The sequence below is a fragment of the Apostichopus japonicus genome, chromosome 17 (genome assembly GCF_037975245.1).
Source record: "Apostichopus japonicus isolate 1M-3 chromosome 17, ASM3797524v1, whole genome shotgun sequence".
NCBI classification, from domain to species: Eukaryota; Metazoa; Echinodermata; class Holothuroidea; order Aspidochirotida; family Stichopodidae; genus Apostichopus; species Apostichopus japonicus.
Window position 1 is genome coordinate 9,448,479 of NC_092577.1, and position 19,123 is coordinate 9,467,601.

At 38.2% G+C, this 19,123-nt stretch overlaps 1 protein-coding gene across 2 annotated transcripts in view; it reads left to right on the plus strand.

Annotated features, from left to right (window-relative positions):
- Positions 1-11,900: 11,900 nt before the first annotated feature.
- Positions 11,901-19,123, plus strand: part of LOC139954917 (uncharacterized) — an 81,768-nt gene continuing 74,545 nt past the window's right edge. For both annotated transcript variants that reach the window (XM_071954907.1, XM_071954908.1), the window contains exons 1-3: positions 11,901-12,070; positions 13,861-13,982; positions 14,375-15,894. In XM_071954907.1, coding sequence (XP_071811008.1) covers positions 13,961-13,982; positions 14,375-15,894 — 1,542 coding nt within the window. In that variant the 5' untranslated portion in view covers positions 11,901-12,070; positions 13,861-13,960. The remainder of the gene's footprint in view (positions 12,071-13,860; positions 13,983-14,374; positions 15,895-19,123) is intronic.

The window sequence follows — 19,123 nt, forward strand, 5'->3', positions numbered from 1 at the left end:
TCACATGTAAACAAACCTCTTCACTCAGTGGTAAACAAATTTCCTACGCTGCTCCTGGGAGGCCTAAAGGGGTCTAAAATTGCCTCAATTGACCCAATTTTCTCACCACAGGTACTTCCATTCATGCTCTTCAACATGCAAGCCACAAAAACTAGATTATGATTGATAACTGGTCACAAAAGATGTTCTCCTGCTGCTTTTTGGCACTTTTCCTGAAGGAGAACAATCGAGCGGATATAGACTCCAATAGGAGTATGACACCATATTGGCAATGTCCTTCCCCGTACCTTGAGTTTTCCTTACTAGTACTTACATGTTTCTATGTATCCATAGTAGGACTGTGAACGACATGAACCATACGTAATGTTACAGGTGAAATCAAGTGTATTCGGATGGAACGCTTGAGTTATATGATTTACTGTGTTTGGTCGCTTGAGTTTTATACTTTACTGTGTTTGGTCGATATACAATGATTGTAGCTCGTATGATGATTTAGTATTTTACTAGAAGTAATTCTTGTTTGTTTTCTTTCTTCTAATGAAATTCCAAGCTCCGACAAATATTATAATGAACCATAAATTATCTTTACAAAGCGCCCTCAATTTGACATTATATCGTGTCGGTTTGGGAAAGGGGCCTGACGAAGAGGAGTTGACCCCTTGCATTTAAAACTTATACCTCATTACGGGTGCTTAGTTGCAAAATGATGTTATACAGGAGAAGACAATGATCAAAATCATTCACTTTTTTTCTACGCCTCTGCGTCATCATACAGGTTCACCCTGCGTGTTAGTATGCGTGTGAGTGCTGTGCGTTTACGACATCGTGTTATTTTAAAGCATAGTATTGTACACTGTACAGATAACACACGTTAGGACCGACAGTCTAAACTCTGTTAGGACCTCCATGACAGCACCCTCGGATAGGACGCTGGAGAGGCCCATTGAAATCAAAATGACTCCATCAAATATCGAACGACTTTATTCTGTGAGTTCATTACATGGCGTGTAGAACTTCAGTTTATCATTCCTTGCGAGACAATAACAATCAACATATCTATTTAATCTGAAAATGTTTTAGCAACTTGATCCTTCAAAATGCTATATTTATTCTATCAACAACCATCACTTTATCATAACCAACCTAATCGTGTGCTGCTGTCAACCTAATTGAGGGCGTATGTCATATTCGGTGTATAAGCGACCACCAACTCGCGGACGAATAACTTTTACTTTCGAGGGCGCTTGACCATCTCATTCAGAAAAAGAGTGAATATTAAAACTAATCAGATCAAACACCAAACTTGGTTTTGAGAGTATTGAATAATCTGATAAATATTGAATAATCTAATAAATATTGAATAATGTGATAAATATTGTGCATTGTCGAATTTATTTGAATATTATAACTGGATTCAATTCTGTTTTGTTCTTTTGTAATGAAACTGAGCAATCTCTGCCTAGTTGGGAATGTTTTTCGTCTGTCCATTTTCTCGTTCTACCAGGGACAGCGAAATAGTTTCAAATCCCCAGGAGTGTAGGGGATGGGGATGGGGTTTGAGAGGAAATATCACCAAGTGACATATTAACTTTCCGTCAAAACTATTTTCTGTGCATGCCGTACCACAAAATACAGCATTGAATGTTCTGTTTTAACAAAAGAGAACATTCTAATAAGCGAGTTCAGAGTTTGCATTGCGCAATGGAGGTCAAGAGGTCAAATAAGAATACTCTCGTTGCGACGAGAATTGTATGCTCGCGTACCCACGTTAACTTAATGAGCACTTACAGTAAACATTAGAAATCGCATAATTTACGTCTAAATTTACTCTGTTTTTTCATTTGGGATGGATATTCCTACAAGTTTGGAAGAGTTTAAACTTTGGAAAGTTGACAGACTGAAGGAATTTTTAAAGAAACGAAAGTTGAAGATGAATGGCCGGAAAGAAGAGTTGGTTGCTTTAGCGTATGCTGCCATTCAGATGAACATTGCTGAAGTTAATAAAGCAGATGCGCGAAATGAAAAGGCAGATGACTACGCATCGGTACTTCAGGTTGAAGGAGAGACCCTGCCCGATCCTCTTTCGGATTTACCACTTGCATGTGAAGGCGAAATTGAAATAAAAAAATAGCCGCCTTGCATGTACATTGATATTGCGCATTATTTTACCAGCATTGATAACATTGAACTGAAGCAAAGACTGATGACGGACTATAAAGATGGTAAAGTCTTCAGCTATTTAGAGTCTGGGTGGCTCAGGGAAATATTTGACAATGCCATTTCTGCCGAGTCAAGGTTGTGCTTTCTAAAGGCAGAGTGTACACCATCGCAGCGTATTAATAATATTCCTTGGAATCCCCCCACCCACTATTATTTTTTATAATGTTCTTCTCCAAATAAAATAAATATTTTTTTTTTTTTCGAACAAATTGAACCCACCCTATAAGAGGACAAACAAAAACGAACGACAGCGAATGACCGACTGACAATTGACTTTGTACAGGGTTAATTATCATTCGCGAATGACAGCGAATGACAACGAATAACAACGAAGAACGGTGGTGAGTGGATATAAGAGGGATAAGAGAAAAGAGGTCCCACCTTTATGATCAGTCTGGGAAAAGAACCTCCGCCAGGGAGGCGACCGTCCCCTTGCCCTGGGGGGGGGGTAATAAAAACAAACAATTTTTATACAGCAACAATTTTTTTCAACTCCCCTAAGTTCACGGGGTAAAATCCCACAGGACAAGTCAAACATCTTGCTCAAGAATTTACCGAAAACACCGGTCACAGTCGCAAAATGTCAACTCGAATTTTTGCGATTTAAACCCCAATTTTCAGATTTTTTTTGCGTGGCTTTAATATACCCACAAAGTCTGAACTGTGATATCCGGTTGAAGCAAATGTCTGTGCTGTCATTTACTTTCATTCGTTTTAGTCAACGCAATTTTTTAGTGTGTAGGCCTACAACATATTGCCATTCGTTATGTGTAACGCAATTGTCATTCGTTTTAGTAACACCCCCTATAAGTAGTAGGAATATGCCAAGAATAAGACTAAGCTTATTTTAAATCACGCATAAAAATGAAGAGAACTAATATTTCTTAACATGAAAAACCATGTAGTTGCAACTACAAGATACCAATGCCTCTACTATGCAGAGTTCGTTGATGGACGTAAAAGCAACGAGTATGAGGATAGGTTCTGTAGGCCTATTTAGATCTACAGTTCTGTCAGTGTCACTGTTAGTATTTTAGACTCGAGTTGCTTACGATATTCTCTAAAAAACAGTTCAGGCTCATAATGACAAACAAAAGGGCAAAATAGTTTGTTCCATGCTATATTTTAAATTCATTTCCGAAAATTATCAGTTAGAACTTCCGCAAAGCATTAAGAAACCCGCAACCACGTAAGGTCGCGTAACCCATACGAAGGATACAGTCACAAATACTCCTTTTTCCCGTTCGTAGGCCTATATCAGACTAATTATTTCACGTGCGATACGGACCTGTGTTCCATTATATTCAATATTATTATGAAGTAGTTTCAGTCAATTTATACACGTTTTTAAGTCGCAAACACACCGAAATATGCACTAGAAATAAATTCCGAATGTCGCAGTAACCCATTCTTAGTGCGATTATCGTTATGAAAAGCTGTCATTGTTTACGTCTTCCGAGGATTCAATTCTCAGTTGACCAGACCCCAAGTGAGAATCGGGCATGCGCACTCGTAACTCTGAACTCGCTTATTGTAATTGTATTAATGTATTCAACAATTTGGTACATCATAATTTTAAAAAAGGGCATTTTTTCCAAGTTACAAATTTATAAGGGGTCATTTTTATTAAAAAAGATAATTTCGTATATTACAAAGAAGGGCACTTTTGTGGGGTAATTTAATTATTATAAAATAATATCGTTAATATCTACCATCCCCCCCCACCCCACCATGCCCCACCAGAAAGAGACACATCACTGCAAGCTTCATGTAAGTGCTCTGAATTTTTTCAATATTTCTATATGGTTGTACAGAAGGGCTGCAGGCGAAGTAAATGGCAGAACAAAGTTCAGAATGATACTTGGTGCTGTCACTATATACTGTACATAAACTTCAGTAAGGTCAATGTGCAACACAGACATGCTATGTAATCTAACTAATTAACAGGAACGGATAGCCAATCAGAGGCAAACCGAGTAGATTACGTATCTGGTAAATTATACATTTATATCAAAAATATCAGACAATCACTTTAACTCAATAGAAAGAGTATTATAATAGAGCATGTTTATATCCATATATATATATATATATATATATATATATATATATATATATATATATATGTAAACAAAAATAAGTTAGGGTTTGGGTTAACCTAACCAAGACATAAAGAATGGGACATTTCAAAGCTGTATCTTGACATACCAATTATTGGTTATTACCATAAAGGTGTTATTGTCTATAAAATTGCTATGAAACTCAAATAATGGTCATCCATGTCCACAGTTTAAAATTACATTCAACTATTCCATTCTAAACATTTCCCTCTTTGACACATTATCTATCTGAGCCCATTCTAAGCCACTAATCTGTGACTTGATACACCCATTCAGACATGGGCGTACACAAGGGTCAACCCTTGTACCCCTGGTAAATCAAAGCATTATACAATAAAGCAAGAAAAACTCAAAATGATACGCTCCTGCACTCCCTATGAGGTTGAATCTCTCTCGGAAAAATAATGTTTCAATAAAACAAGAATATCAGAGAAAATTTATTATCTAAAAAGTGACAATGTCTCAGCTTAAGTCCCATGATTCCCAGCAGAGTAATTTAATTCCTTCCAGTAGCCATAAGAGTGGGAGAAGAGGGATGTAGGCAAGGAGATGCCTCTCCCACCCCCCCCCCCCCCCCCCAAAAATCGAGGGACGAGACAAGGTTGGCGAAGAAAGTGACAAACTGAAGATAATTAGCCATGATATATATGTATCGATACTGGATAGGCTACTGTTAATAGCACGGCGTATTCTGCCACTGATCAAGGTTTCCCTCATTAGTCATACTAATCATAAAACGAGATTTATCCGAACAAATTAACTTTGAACAGTAATACTTTAGGTAAACGTTCCGTGCGTCCTAAGACACTAGTTTGTCGTCTTCAATAAAAACACAACATCTCTATTTGGTCTCTGAGATCTGATATACCTATCTATATCTATCCCAACGTACTATTATGTACTTGTAAATATGTTATATCGTTAAAATATACAGGACCGTAGCCACAGTAAGCAGTGAAATGAGCTGTTTCGTTACCTTTATAAGCTTTACAAAGCTGTATTATTATAAATATATATTAAAGAGCAATTTGATAGATTGGAAAAATCAACTTTTGCCTCACTATTTGAAATGAACCTCCAATAGTCAAGCTAAATTTTATTTAATGAATGTCATAAAGAATCGATAATTATAAGAAAATCTGAATGAGCCAATGAGAACACGTGGATAAACCTTACGATGAAGGCAATTTGAATGAGCCAATGAGAACACGTGGATAAACCTTTTGATAATGGGAATCTGAATGGGCCAATATGAACACGTGGATAAATGAAATGATCATGTGAATCTGAATGTGCGAATGAGAACACATGGATAAACCTTATGATTATGGGAATCTAAATGAGCCAATGAGAACACATGGGTAACCCTTATGATAATGGAAATCTGAATGAGCCAATGAGAACACGTGGATAAATGAAATGATAATGGGAATCTGAATGAGCCAATGCGAACACGTGGATAAATGAAATGATAATGGGAATCTGAATGAGCCAATGAGAACACGTGGATTAATGAGATGATAACGGGATTTACTTCTGTTTTCATCTTTTCTAATAAAAACGAACGATCATAATCTGCCTTTCGTGGAATGTTGATTAGGGTACCACGTGACCTATTCCTGTTCATTGTTTCCATATACAGGGGCTTCGAAAGATTGTTCAATTCAGAAGGAGATGGGGGAGGGGGCGGGCTGGAAGATACCGAAGGCACTGGGATAGAAGAAAATACCGCTAAGATTATGTATAAGATTATAATACGTGATGAGTGGGTGACAAGCATTGGGTCGGTGGGACATGTGACATTCATTTAACGGGAAATACCGCCAGGATCTTGGAGAGAAAATTTTTCCTGTAAATTTCGTACCACAAATTTTCAGTAAATAACCTTTTAGAACAAGAGAGAACATTTTAATAATATGTGTCATAGAACAAAAGAGAACTTTTCTATAATAGATCTTATGATACTTTTTAATTATATTTTCAACGAAGTGGCATTTCTTAATTATTTTTATATTTCAAAATTGAAAATGGGTACTTGCTATTAAAAAAATTATTATTTATAACGATATAAATCAATATCAAACAAAACTGGTTGTCATCATGCAGGGGCGGATCCAGGGGGGGGGCCGACCCGGCCCCGGCCCCCCCTTTTTGGAAATCAGTTGCGTTTTTTTATGTGGGAGTACTTTAAATTCCTAATAGGCATAACTTGGTGAAAGAAAAGCCTAATATATATCCAGCTGTTCTTCCCTGAAACGCGATCGTTTTTATTCCAAATTTGAAACTAAGGCAATTACCAGGCCTACGCGACATCACGTATTAATTAGATACGGCTCAGTACTATAGTGCTGACTATTACTGTCAGGGAAAATCAATGCACAGTTAGCAAGTATATCATAATTATCTGAATGAAACGGGGTGTAGGCGGTTTTACACTATCTAACGCAACGTAGTCGCCAAGAACCTGAAGTATTTTTAAGGGAGGGCCCAAGGAACATGAACTTATAGCATGCTCCTCGTGGTGAAGCATAATTGCACCTATTAGGTGAATTGAGTGTACTGTTAATAGTAGGAGAGACTAGTGTAGGTTCTTATGACCAACTAGACCGGTTTCTGCTCTCAAACTTTATAGGAGCTTCATCAGTAGTAGCCTTTGAATATTTTATATTCGGCCTGGGCGTCTCGTCCTCAAAATGCATCTATTTTCTGTGCACGAGTTTTTATGGGCTCATAATGCAGCTATAAGAGCATCTAAAAGAGCTTCGTGTGAACCTTGAGAGTCAGCTGATTCTTCGCTAGTATGAAACCTTGAGTTAACAAGTAAACCTTTGAGATTTTGGTTTTATTTTTTGATTTATTATATTATATATAATAATTTGGTCGCTGTCGGCAAATTTTGGGTCTGTCGGCAAAAGGAGAAAAGGTGAAGAGAGCGGAAGGGGAAGAAAGAAGGAAAGCTGAATAGAGAAAAGGAGAACGGGAGCTTCTTTATCGGTTATTTCGATTTTCCAGTTCTTCATCTGATAAACTCATTCACCAATCCAATCACCCGACGCCTGCAAGTTAAAAACCTCTCGGCAAATAACTGATAATGTCACGGCCGTCAGTATAGCTACTGTAGCCAGGCTCAGCTAGACGAGTGCCAGAATCGCCGGCAACTCAGTGAAAGAAATGGAATTAAAGGCTTCCGTATAGGCCGTAGCCCATGAGTCGTGCTATCGTGTGACAACGTGTTGTTATTATCTTCTGTTCAGAATGACGTCATCGCAGATGTCATTCGTTCTCCGTGGAAAACTTAAGGACACGGCTCACGAATTGTACACAAGTTTTAACGTTTCTCGCTTGTATATCAATGAATGTTGTTATTTCTCATTACCGGAAAGTTTTCTGAACATTTTCATCACGAAGTTTCACTATTTCAACGATCGGTGAAAGAGAAAACACAGTTCGATAATTGGTCCCAATTAATTCTTCTATCGAAATGGAAATTCTACGGTGCCAAATTTGACTTAAAATATGCACCAGATTGCATCTAAGGACGTTTCAAAACTAAAAATTTTCCAAAGGGGAGGGCGACACCCCCTCCCCTTAGACCCCTCCCTCATTTCAGTCACCACTTCCAGATCCGTCGGCAAATCAAATTTGACTTAAAATATGCACCAGATTGCATCAAAGGACGTTTCAAAACTAAAAATTTCCAAAGGGGAGGGCGACACCCCCTCCCCTTAGACCCCTCCCTCATTTCAGTCACCACTTCCAGATCCGTCGGCAAATCAAATTTGATTTAAAATATACACCAGATTGCATCTAAGGACGTTTCAAAACTAACAAATTTCAAAAGGGGAGGGGGACACCCCCTCCCCTTAAACCCCTCCCCCATTTCAGTCACCACTTCCAGATCCGTCGGCAAATCAAATTCTCCACACACACCCCCCCCCCAACAAAAAAACCTTCGCTACGCCCCTGAATAGGAAGCAAGAAATAATCCACAAATTCCGATATATTTTCAGTCGGTGATCCGTTTCCGCTTATTATCAGGCCCTCCCTTAAAAATACTTCAGGTTCTTGGCGACTACGTTGCGTTAGATAGTGTAAAACCGCCTACACCCCCATTTCATTAATAAGTATATCATAATTATCTCATTGAACATATCTTGTTTTATGTTTTTTCTTGGGGTGAATCTGGCGTCATAATTTTCGCGCAAAAGAAAAAACGAATCGACGCAATAATAGTGTATCCATTGTACATGCACTGTTGAGCGTTCTTAAATATGTGTCTATCGAGCAAAAATATGTGCACAAAAAAGCGTGTCTGCAACGTTTCTGGTTTTTCTAGTTTTTGGCGAAATGTTTCACCATTTTGCATCTAAGCACTCACAATTAACCAAAAATTTCCAAGGGGGAGGGGCCCCTCCCCCTAGACCCCTCCCCCAGGACGCAGATCACTAAAGTGCTACCATCGGGATGTCGGCCCCCCCTTTCTCAAAATCCTGGATCCGCCCCTGTCATGTGATGTAGATAATCTTCAGTACGATCAATTTGATTCAATAATGGACTCTTCTATACAAAGTTACCTGAGTCATGTAGTATCGGCTTGTCGTTTTGAATAAAAACATCTCTATTTGAGTCACTGATATATGGATACCAGCGTATGCTGCCAATATACATACTATTGTGTACAGTAAATATATATATATATATATATATATATATATATGGTACCGTAGCCAGTGGGAGAATGGGAACATGTGCCTCCTCCCTTTCCCTACCCCTACCTTGCTCGTTCCCTCCCCTTCCACCCCTCCACTTCTTCTCCTTCCCCAATTCTCCCTTCCCTTCCCATAAATGATGTGGACAGTTGCTTAGTTTTATTACATACGCAAGCATAGTCGTATACATAGGCATTTACCCGATGTAATGATATTATTATTTTGCACTCTGGGGCTCGCAATGATATTGCGCGCCCGAGAGAAGTATGAGGTGGGGCTACAAAAAAAAAATGGGATATGTGACCAGTGAAACGAGGGGCCCGGCATTGTCCTCATGACAGGACCTGGCATTCGACGCTCCTACAGTGGAGTGCGCAAGGGGGTGGAGGAGGGCACGTGGGCCATGGCCCTATCTCGGATCGCCAGCCAGGGGATGTGGGCCAATGGCCCCACCTCAGATAGTCAGTCGGGCGCAAGGGTGTAGGGGAGTGCATGTGGGTCATGGTCACATCTCAGATCGTCAGTCGTTGGGAAATGGTTTACTCGGTGGATTGTTTCAATCACCCTGGTGAGAAATGAACCCTTGATACGCTTGTATCATCACCTTTACTATTATGTTATCATTTATTAGTAAACCTTGCGTTGAGTGTAACTTATATGGACCTGCTTTATAGTCTCAATATGCAGAATGCACAGTTATATGTCTAAATTTATATTTTCTCTTTCCGGGGCAGGATCTCCAGACTCCCATCTCATATAGAAGCCGGTTTCAATAATCCAGCTCAGTCCCCTACTCTATAAAGTCCTTCATCCGCCTCTGGACCTAGCACAAAAGTTCAGGCTCCAATACCTTAAGCAGTAGGGATTAATTGATACCCAGCTTCCCGTAGCGTAGCCAAGGAGGCGAAGGGGCGACCGCCCCCCCCCTCCCCTTGAGCATATTGTTTGTAAAAAAATTATGATATCGCTAGTAATTGCTAAAAGAAAATGCTTATATGCAACTAACAAGGCCTGGGAAGTGCCATTTCCAGCGATCTGGGAGGCATTTTCGGACAAAATTTCCTTGTACGCTTCGCGCCAACGAGTGGCGCTACACTTAGACAGTTTGCTTACTAGTTTCGCCCTCCATTGATAAATCCCTTGCTACGCCCCTGCCGCTCACCCCTCTCCCTCCCCATACCCTTGATATCCTGCACCATATTGTTGCCTATTTGAAGCATATACAGTTCTTTAAATGATAATTCTAACATGATTCAATAATTTGAAAACATCTAGCTAACCCTTTCATATATAAGGGGCATTGCGGATAACTTTAACTATAACTTTGTTCTTCCGTTCATTGAAATCATGTCTTACTGAAGTTAACCAACAACGGAGAACTGACCGGGACGATCAATTTGAACAGAGCAAAATATTATTTGTTTCTAGAACGGGGCTCTAATGTCAGACCCTTGCAATCCTGATCTTACTTGTTAGAATCCCGCCCTAGCTCATTATATCTACACTCTCTTTTGTCAAATTGTTTATAATTTATGTACTTGTTTTAAGGCCCGGCGGAACGGGAAAATTATTGGGGGGGGGGGGGGGCTAATGTGTGGAGACTATCTAAGCGGAGCGCCACCATCGGTTGGCGCGGAGCGTACAAGAAAATTTTGGGTTTTTCAAACCCCCAGATGGCCGGAAACGGCACTTCCCGAGTGTTTTATGCTGCGAATACCTAGCCCTAAAATATGGGTCTCAAGCCTGCAATTTCTCAGTTTGCACGTAAAAATCGGTAAAAACATCGTAATTTGTGTATTCGATGGTGTTTTAAGAGAGTAGCTATTACTCGTAGTGTACTCGCAAAGACGTTTTTGAGTGTAGTAAATTACTACTTGCAATTAAATGCAATAAATGTCATAAGAAAAAACAGAAAGCATCTCTTAATGTCAACAAATGGGTAATTCCAAAACCATGTGCAGTTGCCAACAAATTTCTATGAACCGAGCACTGTCACGAATGCATGTACCCTATACAGTACAGGTGAAATGCTAATATTGTGTTTTTGTTCGTTTAATAATTGATTGCGTTTAAACATATATAGAGCCATATTCCACGCCTTGCGTGTACTCGTAGTGTAAACGCAAATTTTGATGAGTGTAGCGTTTAGCTTATGACACTCTTATTTAAAACACTAATATTCGATGAGGCATGATACAGACAATCAATTATCATATCGTTTGACTGCTCTGGCTGCAATGCATTTACTAAAATTATTACACCTATATAGTATACGTGTGCATCGGACAGATCAACAAGTATGCATTGAAAAATGGGCAGATGCACGTTTCGGAGCCTTGGTAAATATTGGGGGGGGGGCTTATCATGCATTTGCCCCCTCAACTTTTTCATTGGGGGGCTGAGCCCCCCCCCCAGCCCCCCGGTTCCGCCGCCACTGTTTGTTTTCATATTTGTGTAATAAACAGTGGTTTTACGCTGTTTTCATTTTCGTAAACCAATCTGTATATTTCTTGTCAAGACATATTCAGAGATGGCCATCACAGCTTGTAGTTTGATCTACACAGATTGTGTACTTATAACAGCCATATTACGCACATAGGACGAAATCCATCGGAAACTTAAAATGGTTTCGTATTAATAGACGTAACTGAGAACAATGCATATACGTACAGCAGGTACTTTAGAACGGCTGATATGACAGAATAAACACAGCAAGGCATTAATATCAGATATGAATTGGATTATCAAATAAAGTCTTTGATTGTGTAAATTATAAAATATGAACTTTGAAACCAGTTAAACTATAGACTGATTCCTACCGACATCTATTTAGCGTCCAGGATCGTATATTAGAACGCCACATGACCCACACGACGCCATCTTGTCAATTGGTTGTTCTTTATTCCTTTTTCCGTGTGTTCTTTTTTCGTGATTTTCATATGTTTTTTTTTAAGGATTAAAGGATTCTAGACTTAAATTCTACCCTGGATGATAAACCCAAAAAGCGCTGGTCGTATACTGGTAAGTAACGTACAGGAGACAGTAATGATGTGAAGCTATATATGTACAGATATACTAAACATGTCATAAATAACACAGGCTATGTTAAGTTAATGACAACATATTACTATATATACATGGCGTCTTCAAGGCAATTTCAATGTATAAGAATTAAAATCCATGTCGGTATGATCATATTTCAATGTCGATTAAAATATTTCATGAATTTGAAGGGAAGAAGTTTAAGCTCATGTTAGTCAAACTCTTATTATATGTAAATCCTGGTTATTTAATGGTTTATTCATGCAACTACAACATATCTCTTCCAATCAGAACATGTGCGATCCTTTCACTTTATTGCTGTCAGATCAGATCATAAATAAACTAACAGTGAGTCCTATTGAAACAGAAATGTAGAATTGTAATACTTTCATAGCAGGCCTTGCGCCTTTAGGCTTGGGTCCAACTTAAATGAATGAATCGGGATGGAAATCATTAAATATATTCCTCAGGGAATAGGCTTACTTCCAGCTTGCAATTATATGCATGAGAGAGATGCAGTTGTCTTACTTTCTATTAGTACGGAACAAGTAGTAAACCATGTAGGATGAATATGGACCATTGGATCAGTTTTACTAAGATAAATCTAGTGGGAAGTTCATGGAACACGGTATCAGTTAGGCATATCTATAAATATGTGGGAAGTAAAGAGAATATTCAACACTTAAAAATAGGCTTACCCGGTGGGAATGTGGTTCTTGTCAGTAAAACTACGGTAAAACATTACAGTATTCTTAATTAAACTCCACAAAAAATCCTAATAATTAGGTAGAATATTGAAACAAAGAATAAGCAGATCAAGTTTAAGAATTTGTCTGATTTTTAAAGATTTTTTGTATGATAGCAATCACGTGACTGGTATGTTTGCTTTATCAGGGTGACCAGAATGATACATGGTAAAGGTTTTTTTACTAAAATTATTAGAAAAATATAAATCATGTGAGATTCAAAATAATATAGCTTATAAAGGAACCGTTACAATTCTTTTCCTCTGCCCGAGTCTCAGTCGTGCCGCTTAAAGCAGCAGTTTAACTTAGGCTGACAAGTTTAACCTGGTAGGCTAATGCTTTACACAAGAGTGTGTATTGATAACAGTGTGCCATTTTACTCTCTAATTTCATCAAATAAAGGTTACTAAAGGAATAATTACTAAATTTGATTCGATCCTCAACCTTAATATTTCGTCACGTGCGTGCTTTATATTGCTGCATTACAGATATTAAAGACCAAATTGAAAAATGTTTAAAAAGAAAAGAGATTTTAACCTCACTTTTTGCAATGAACCTTGACTATAGCCAAACGTATGACGTTCATTTTTATCTGATGCCAACATCGATTAGCATCGATAAATTAATAAAAATTATCTCAAACAGATTCTTTAACATGCAAATGAATAACCGTTGTATCCACGATGAGGAGAGAGCCTCGCAATAATTGTGAAGCCCGCCATCTAAACTGACGACCTGTAGGTGACATTCTTAAAGGATATAATTAATATTGATAACAAAACAGAAAGTTGATTTTTTCAGGGCGGGTTAATATTAGATTACTTCAAAGGTCGAGGTTTTGTGTAAACAATTTACAGTAAATCAGAGATAATAAGGATAGATTCACTTTGTTGTAATCTTTGTCGAGCCAGAGACCTGTTAGTAACGTGACTGGTTCTGTTGACTTATAGAATTATATATTGATTTGTGATAATTTTTTGATAAGTTTTAACCATGCATTCTGTATCAATATATATTCAACAGATCATCGCTTTGAAAGATAATCATGGATAATATCACTCAAAGGAAAAGAAAAGTGAAGACCCAAGTTAATCCCGCGAAAATTGTTGTGACGTCATAATCGATGAAGCGCCTTACAGTGCAAGGTTTGTTGTAATTACATAGTTTTGTATTAGTAACTTAAGCATAAGAAAGCTGATGCTTAAAATAAACATTGATAAGGATTTTAGCCTCAGCATTGTAATTACTCTTACAGTGTATGATCGAGAGTTCAACGTGATTGTTTTCATTGTTTTGTTTCTACCTTATTAATTAGACCTAACCGATTGGAATTGTTATATGCAGATATGAACACATATAAGGCGATATAAAATTGCACATTACTCCAATTTAACTGGTATAATTTTGTCGTTAACAGCGACTTCAAACAGATTGCCCGCCATAATTGTTTCCAGTTTATATATATATAAGCACTGACACCCCCAATTGTATTGACCAAAACGTAATGTTTACATATCAAATGTTGCCATTTTTTCAGACAAAAAGGCCATACTCATCAGTTCTCTGAAGAGCAGGTATAAACTACAATATGACGCAATCCAGCCCATACCGTACATCAAGGACAGACTATATTGTGTTGACAAGGTATTTGTTGAGGGAGGTACAGAGATCTACATAGTTAAAGGAGCGACGAAGGAGAAAGACGGAACATGGGTACGTGTGGACTCGTACAAATATATATTCACAGACCCTCGAATGAAAGCCAAACGGCGCATCATAGAAGCAGAAGCCGGGTATGGTAAGTCAACAGTGACCCTACAGCTCGCCTATGATTGGTGCAATGGTGTAAAGGATTCACCTTTTAAAGACGTAGAGATTCTAATTCTTCTCCGGTTGAGGCAGCTGAACAGCAAGATATCTATCTATCAAGCAATTAAACTGTTCTTAGCACCAAACGATCCTCGTATCAAATCTTCTGATATTAAAAATATCATTGAAAGCTGTTCTTCTGTTAAGGTACTCCTGGACGGGTATGATGAGTTTCCTGATAGGGACGGAGCTACCGGAAGTGACGTAGGACGTATCATTACCAGCAATCTGTTTGAAGATATTGATGTTACCCTGACAACCAGATATCTTCCGAAGGATTATGACAAATCAAACACAAAATATGTTAGGTTAGTTGGCTTTGACGAAAAAGCACGCGACCAGTACATTCGCAAGGCTGTTACCGGGGAAGACGAAGAAAGCGTTGCTAACATTAAGCGCGCTTTGAAAGAAAACCCGATCCTGGATGATCTATGTCAAGTTCCTCTCTTATTTGCAATGTTTTCTCACATGACCCACGAAAAGACACATCTTCAGATATTTAAGTCAGTTACCGGTTTCTTTCGCTACATGATTAAATGTTTCCATAGTCACCAGAGAAACAAATCACTGGACAAACACGCAAAGGAACACATGAGCGAACATGAAAGTGAACACGACGAACTGAGTAAAGTAGCATTTGAAGGTGTCTGCGGTGGAAACAAACAGTTATCATGGCGTAAGGATGGACTCTGTACACGACTAGGTCAAGGGTTTTGTCAACATTATATTGCAGTTGGTATCTTGGTAGAGGAAGAAGCGTCTGCTGAGACAAACGAACAGGCTTCTACTACAGACTTACAGACAAAGACTGACTTAAGGTTCTACCATCAACTATTCTGTGAATGGTTTGCGTGTTTTAGACTGGTAGAAGTTGTAGCTGCTACAAGAAACGCATCTGAGCTGGAGGATGTTCTTGATAAAGTGGATCCATTTAATCTTCAGTACCTCTACAGATTCACCTGTGGGATTAGTCCAGCAGTTGGGAAGAGAATAATAGAATACTTGAAGAGCAGGAAAGACGGTGATAAGTTTGCCATCCTCTGCATCCTGGAACAAACTGCTGAGGTAGATGGAATCAAGGACACCGTCAGGGATCTGTGTTCAAAGGATGTTGAGATCAATAACGACGACAGCAAGCTTCTTCAGAGATCCACAATCCAGCTCTTGGAGATTGCATCTAGATTTAATGTAAGTATGTTCATCATATGAAACAGGTTTGTTACGAAAGTTTCTGTCAACTAAACCAAAAGAACATGATTAACTAAATATACAAAAAATCAATATCGAAAACATAATTAGAAAAAAATCCACTTCATGAATGACAACATTAAATTTAGCGACAAACAAATCTAAATAAATGTATATTACATTAAACTACACAGCCCGCCAAGAGAAAGTCACAAATTATCAATGTATTGTTTTATATCAAATAAATCTTGTTTCATCGATGACTGCTTCGTTATGAGATATCATTCAAACCTATTGGAAGTATAAGCAAAGATAGTTCAAGAATTCAGCCTACTGAAATACATGTCTCAGATAATCAAGACAGACAGCGTTCCATTCGTTCGTAAATACACGATTCAGATCTCTAAACTATGTAAAGAAAACCAAACTGCAACCTCCATCAAAGAGTCAAAGAGTTAATGCAATAAACGCTACAACTGAAAGATTACTGATCGAATTTGCACAAGCCCGTACAACAATTTGCTTTATTCACTTCTCAACATGGCCTTCTACAAAACATGGAAAGGAACATAAGATTCAATACCGTACCATTCACCGGTATTATGTGAAACCTGTAGTAGAGGTGAAAATAATAAAATAATGATTTAAACTGAAATGCTATACAACACTCAATCACAAAGAACAAAGTAACAGTGTAGATTGATTCCACGATATATTCGAGTTTTCGTATGGATATATTGTTATTGACGCTGCAGGAAGGTTGATACGGTATATAGTTTTATACATTTCGAAATTAGTGTTTTCTTGATGTATGGTGTTCCTATCAACGTAATGGACACTGCATGGCGGTAAAACAGGCTAATGTATTCATTATCAGTAAAATATTGTCTTAAAGGGTAACTCTAGGCAGAACATATCCCTATAGTAATCTAGGGTAGACATATATCCCTTATAGTAATCTAGGGTAGACATATCCCTTATTGTAATCTTGGGTACACATATCCAGGGTAAACATATCCCTAATAGTAATCTAGGGTAGGCATATCTCTTATTTTAATATAGGATAGACATATCCCTAATTGTAATAAAGGGTAGACATATCCTTTATTAGCTATAAAAGTGTTGTTTTCCAATGAGTTTTGAGTTGTATCCCAGGAACTAACAGTCTACAGTATTAAGGTACATTGTAAGGTCACTTTAATTCATGGAATTCAATTGTTTATTTATGTTCATTTCTATAAAAGTAAAAGTGTTATAGACATTCAACCTGGACTGTCAGCAGTGTGTTTTAATGTTCAACAACATTTTCCATATAACATTTTAAGTACCTAAAATCATCCTTTAAGTTAGCATCAGGTATTAAAAAAGTCTTATTACCCAATTTTTCGACGTTTTTCTTTTGATTCACAACCAGTCCAAACATGACAAACAAATATTTATTTCTTTAATTTTTACATAACAAAATAAATACATACTAAACTGCGTCACTTTGAAACTGGCCGCGAAACAGTGAATTATGTATTTTGAATAAGGGGTATGTGAGGTTGGAACAGGGCCACAGAAGTGGTGTTTAGTTGATCATCGGAGGACCCCTAGTGAAAGTACAGGGGTAGAGTCATATTTATTTTAGTGTGCATGCGCGCTACAATAATGGAATTACTCGCCCGCTCAATCATTTACATAGCTGGCTGGTGAATGCCAGCTCAACATACATTCTTCATAGCAATCTCAAATTCACAGGTTGGCTACGCAAGAAAAAATCCAGACCCAGATTTGCAAAGAACTGTGGCGGCGAACAGTTAATTCTGTAAACGTAAAGAAATAGATATCCTTGAGTAGCATACTTCTTCAAAACAAAACGTATAATTCTCTACTTTGGTTTTATTATTCTCGAATTAAACAAGATAGGTAACATTTGAACGCATTTGAGTTAAAAACATCCTGCAAAAATGTTGCAAGCAACAAAAGTTAATCGTGTTTATCCGCAACGAGTCGGTGTTATTTTGGTGATCCCGGGCACGAACATATAGCCCGTAATGTCATGTCATCTTATATTACAAAGTCATAGTTAGTTTCCACAGCTAGCGGCTGCGTACGTATATGGCGTATATTATGTGTTTTGGATGATGAACCAGGGCCAGGAAATCAACCAATCAGTGTTTTATAGACAGAAGAATGTTACAGTGCAATGAGAGACTAGACCTACATTGTATTCGTTCGAGTAATCGTGAATTAGGCCTTCGGTGTAAATTACCGTATATATGTTTGTAAAATTTCGCTAACTAGGCGAGGATCACAGAAATTGAAGTATGGAGAATGACGTCATGCGACATGTACTGAAACCACCCATCCAACTGGTGGCGCTTTGCTTGTACGACAAGAAAGTACCGGCGCGTCTTACAAACACTACGTCTTTGACATAACTAAAGTGATAGTGTGCCGCATTTTCACAGGTAATTCTTAGGAAGCGATAGCAAAAGCAATTACATAGGACCCTAATTTATTTACTAGTGTCGTCTGTTAAGGTGCTGTATTGTTATTCACTGGACCCTGGATATTGTTAGCCTAGGCCCTAGATCAGCTGCAGCTGTCCTTTTGGATGCGATTTAACTAAAGGCTAATTTTAAAAATGTTAACGCCTCATTTTACGTAACACTGTATCCCTAACGATATATATACATGTCAGAATAACATGGGATGACGGTTAAGAACCGTCAATACTAGGAAAATAGCCACTTTGCAACATTAACATTAAACTGACAAATGCATACACAGACTAATATGGAAGTATAACACAAAATTAGGTGTGTGGGAAGAGGATGGCGGAGAAGACAGGGTTGCTTTTAAACGGCATTTATAGGGACAACTAGGCTACGTCACTATTTGAGTGGAGCAATAAAATAATACAAGCAAGACAAATCTTTGCCATATGCCTCTCAGATACCGGAAATGACACTTTACAGGCATTAAAAGTTGCACACACACTCCACTTACTCGAGTCACTATAGCTGCTGCTGCTGTTTTGCCATAGTCCTCATAGAACCGTCGGCATTCTCATGTGTGCCTTTGCTCTTGCCAGGGCCATTCCTCCATCCGTCCACGTCATTTTAGAGGCGAGAAAAAGTTGGTTCTTAAATCAGGAGTATAGTACTTACCACTCTGGTCGCCATAACATGTCTCTGTTGTGCAAAGTACACCTACACTTTCAGAAGAAGCGGGTATAATCAAA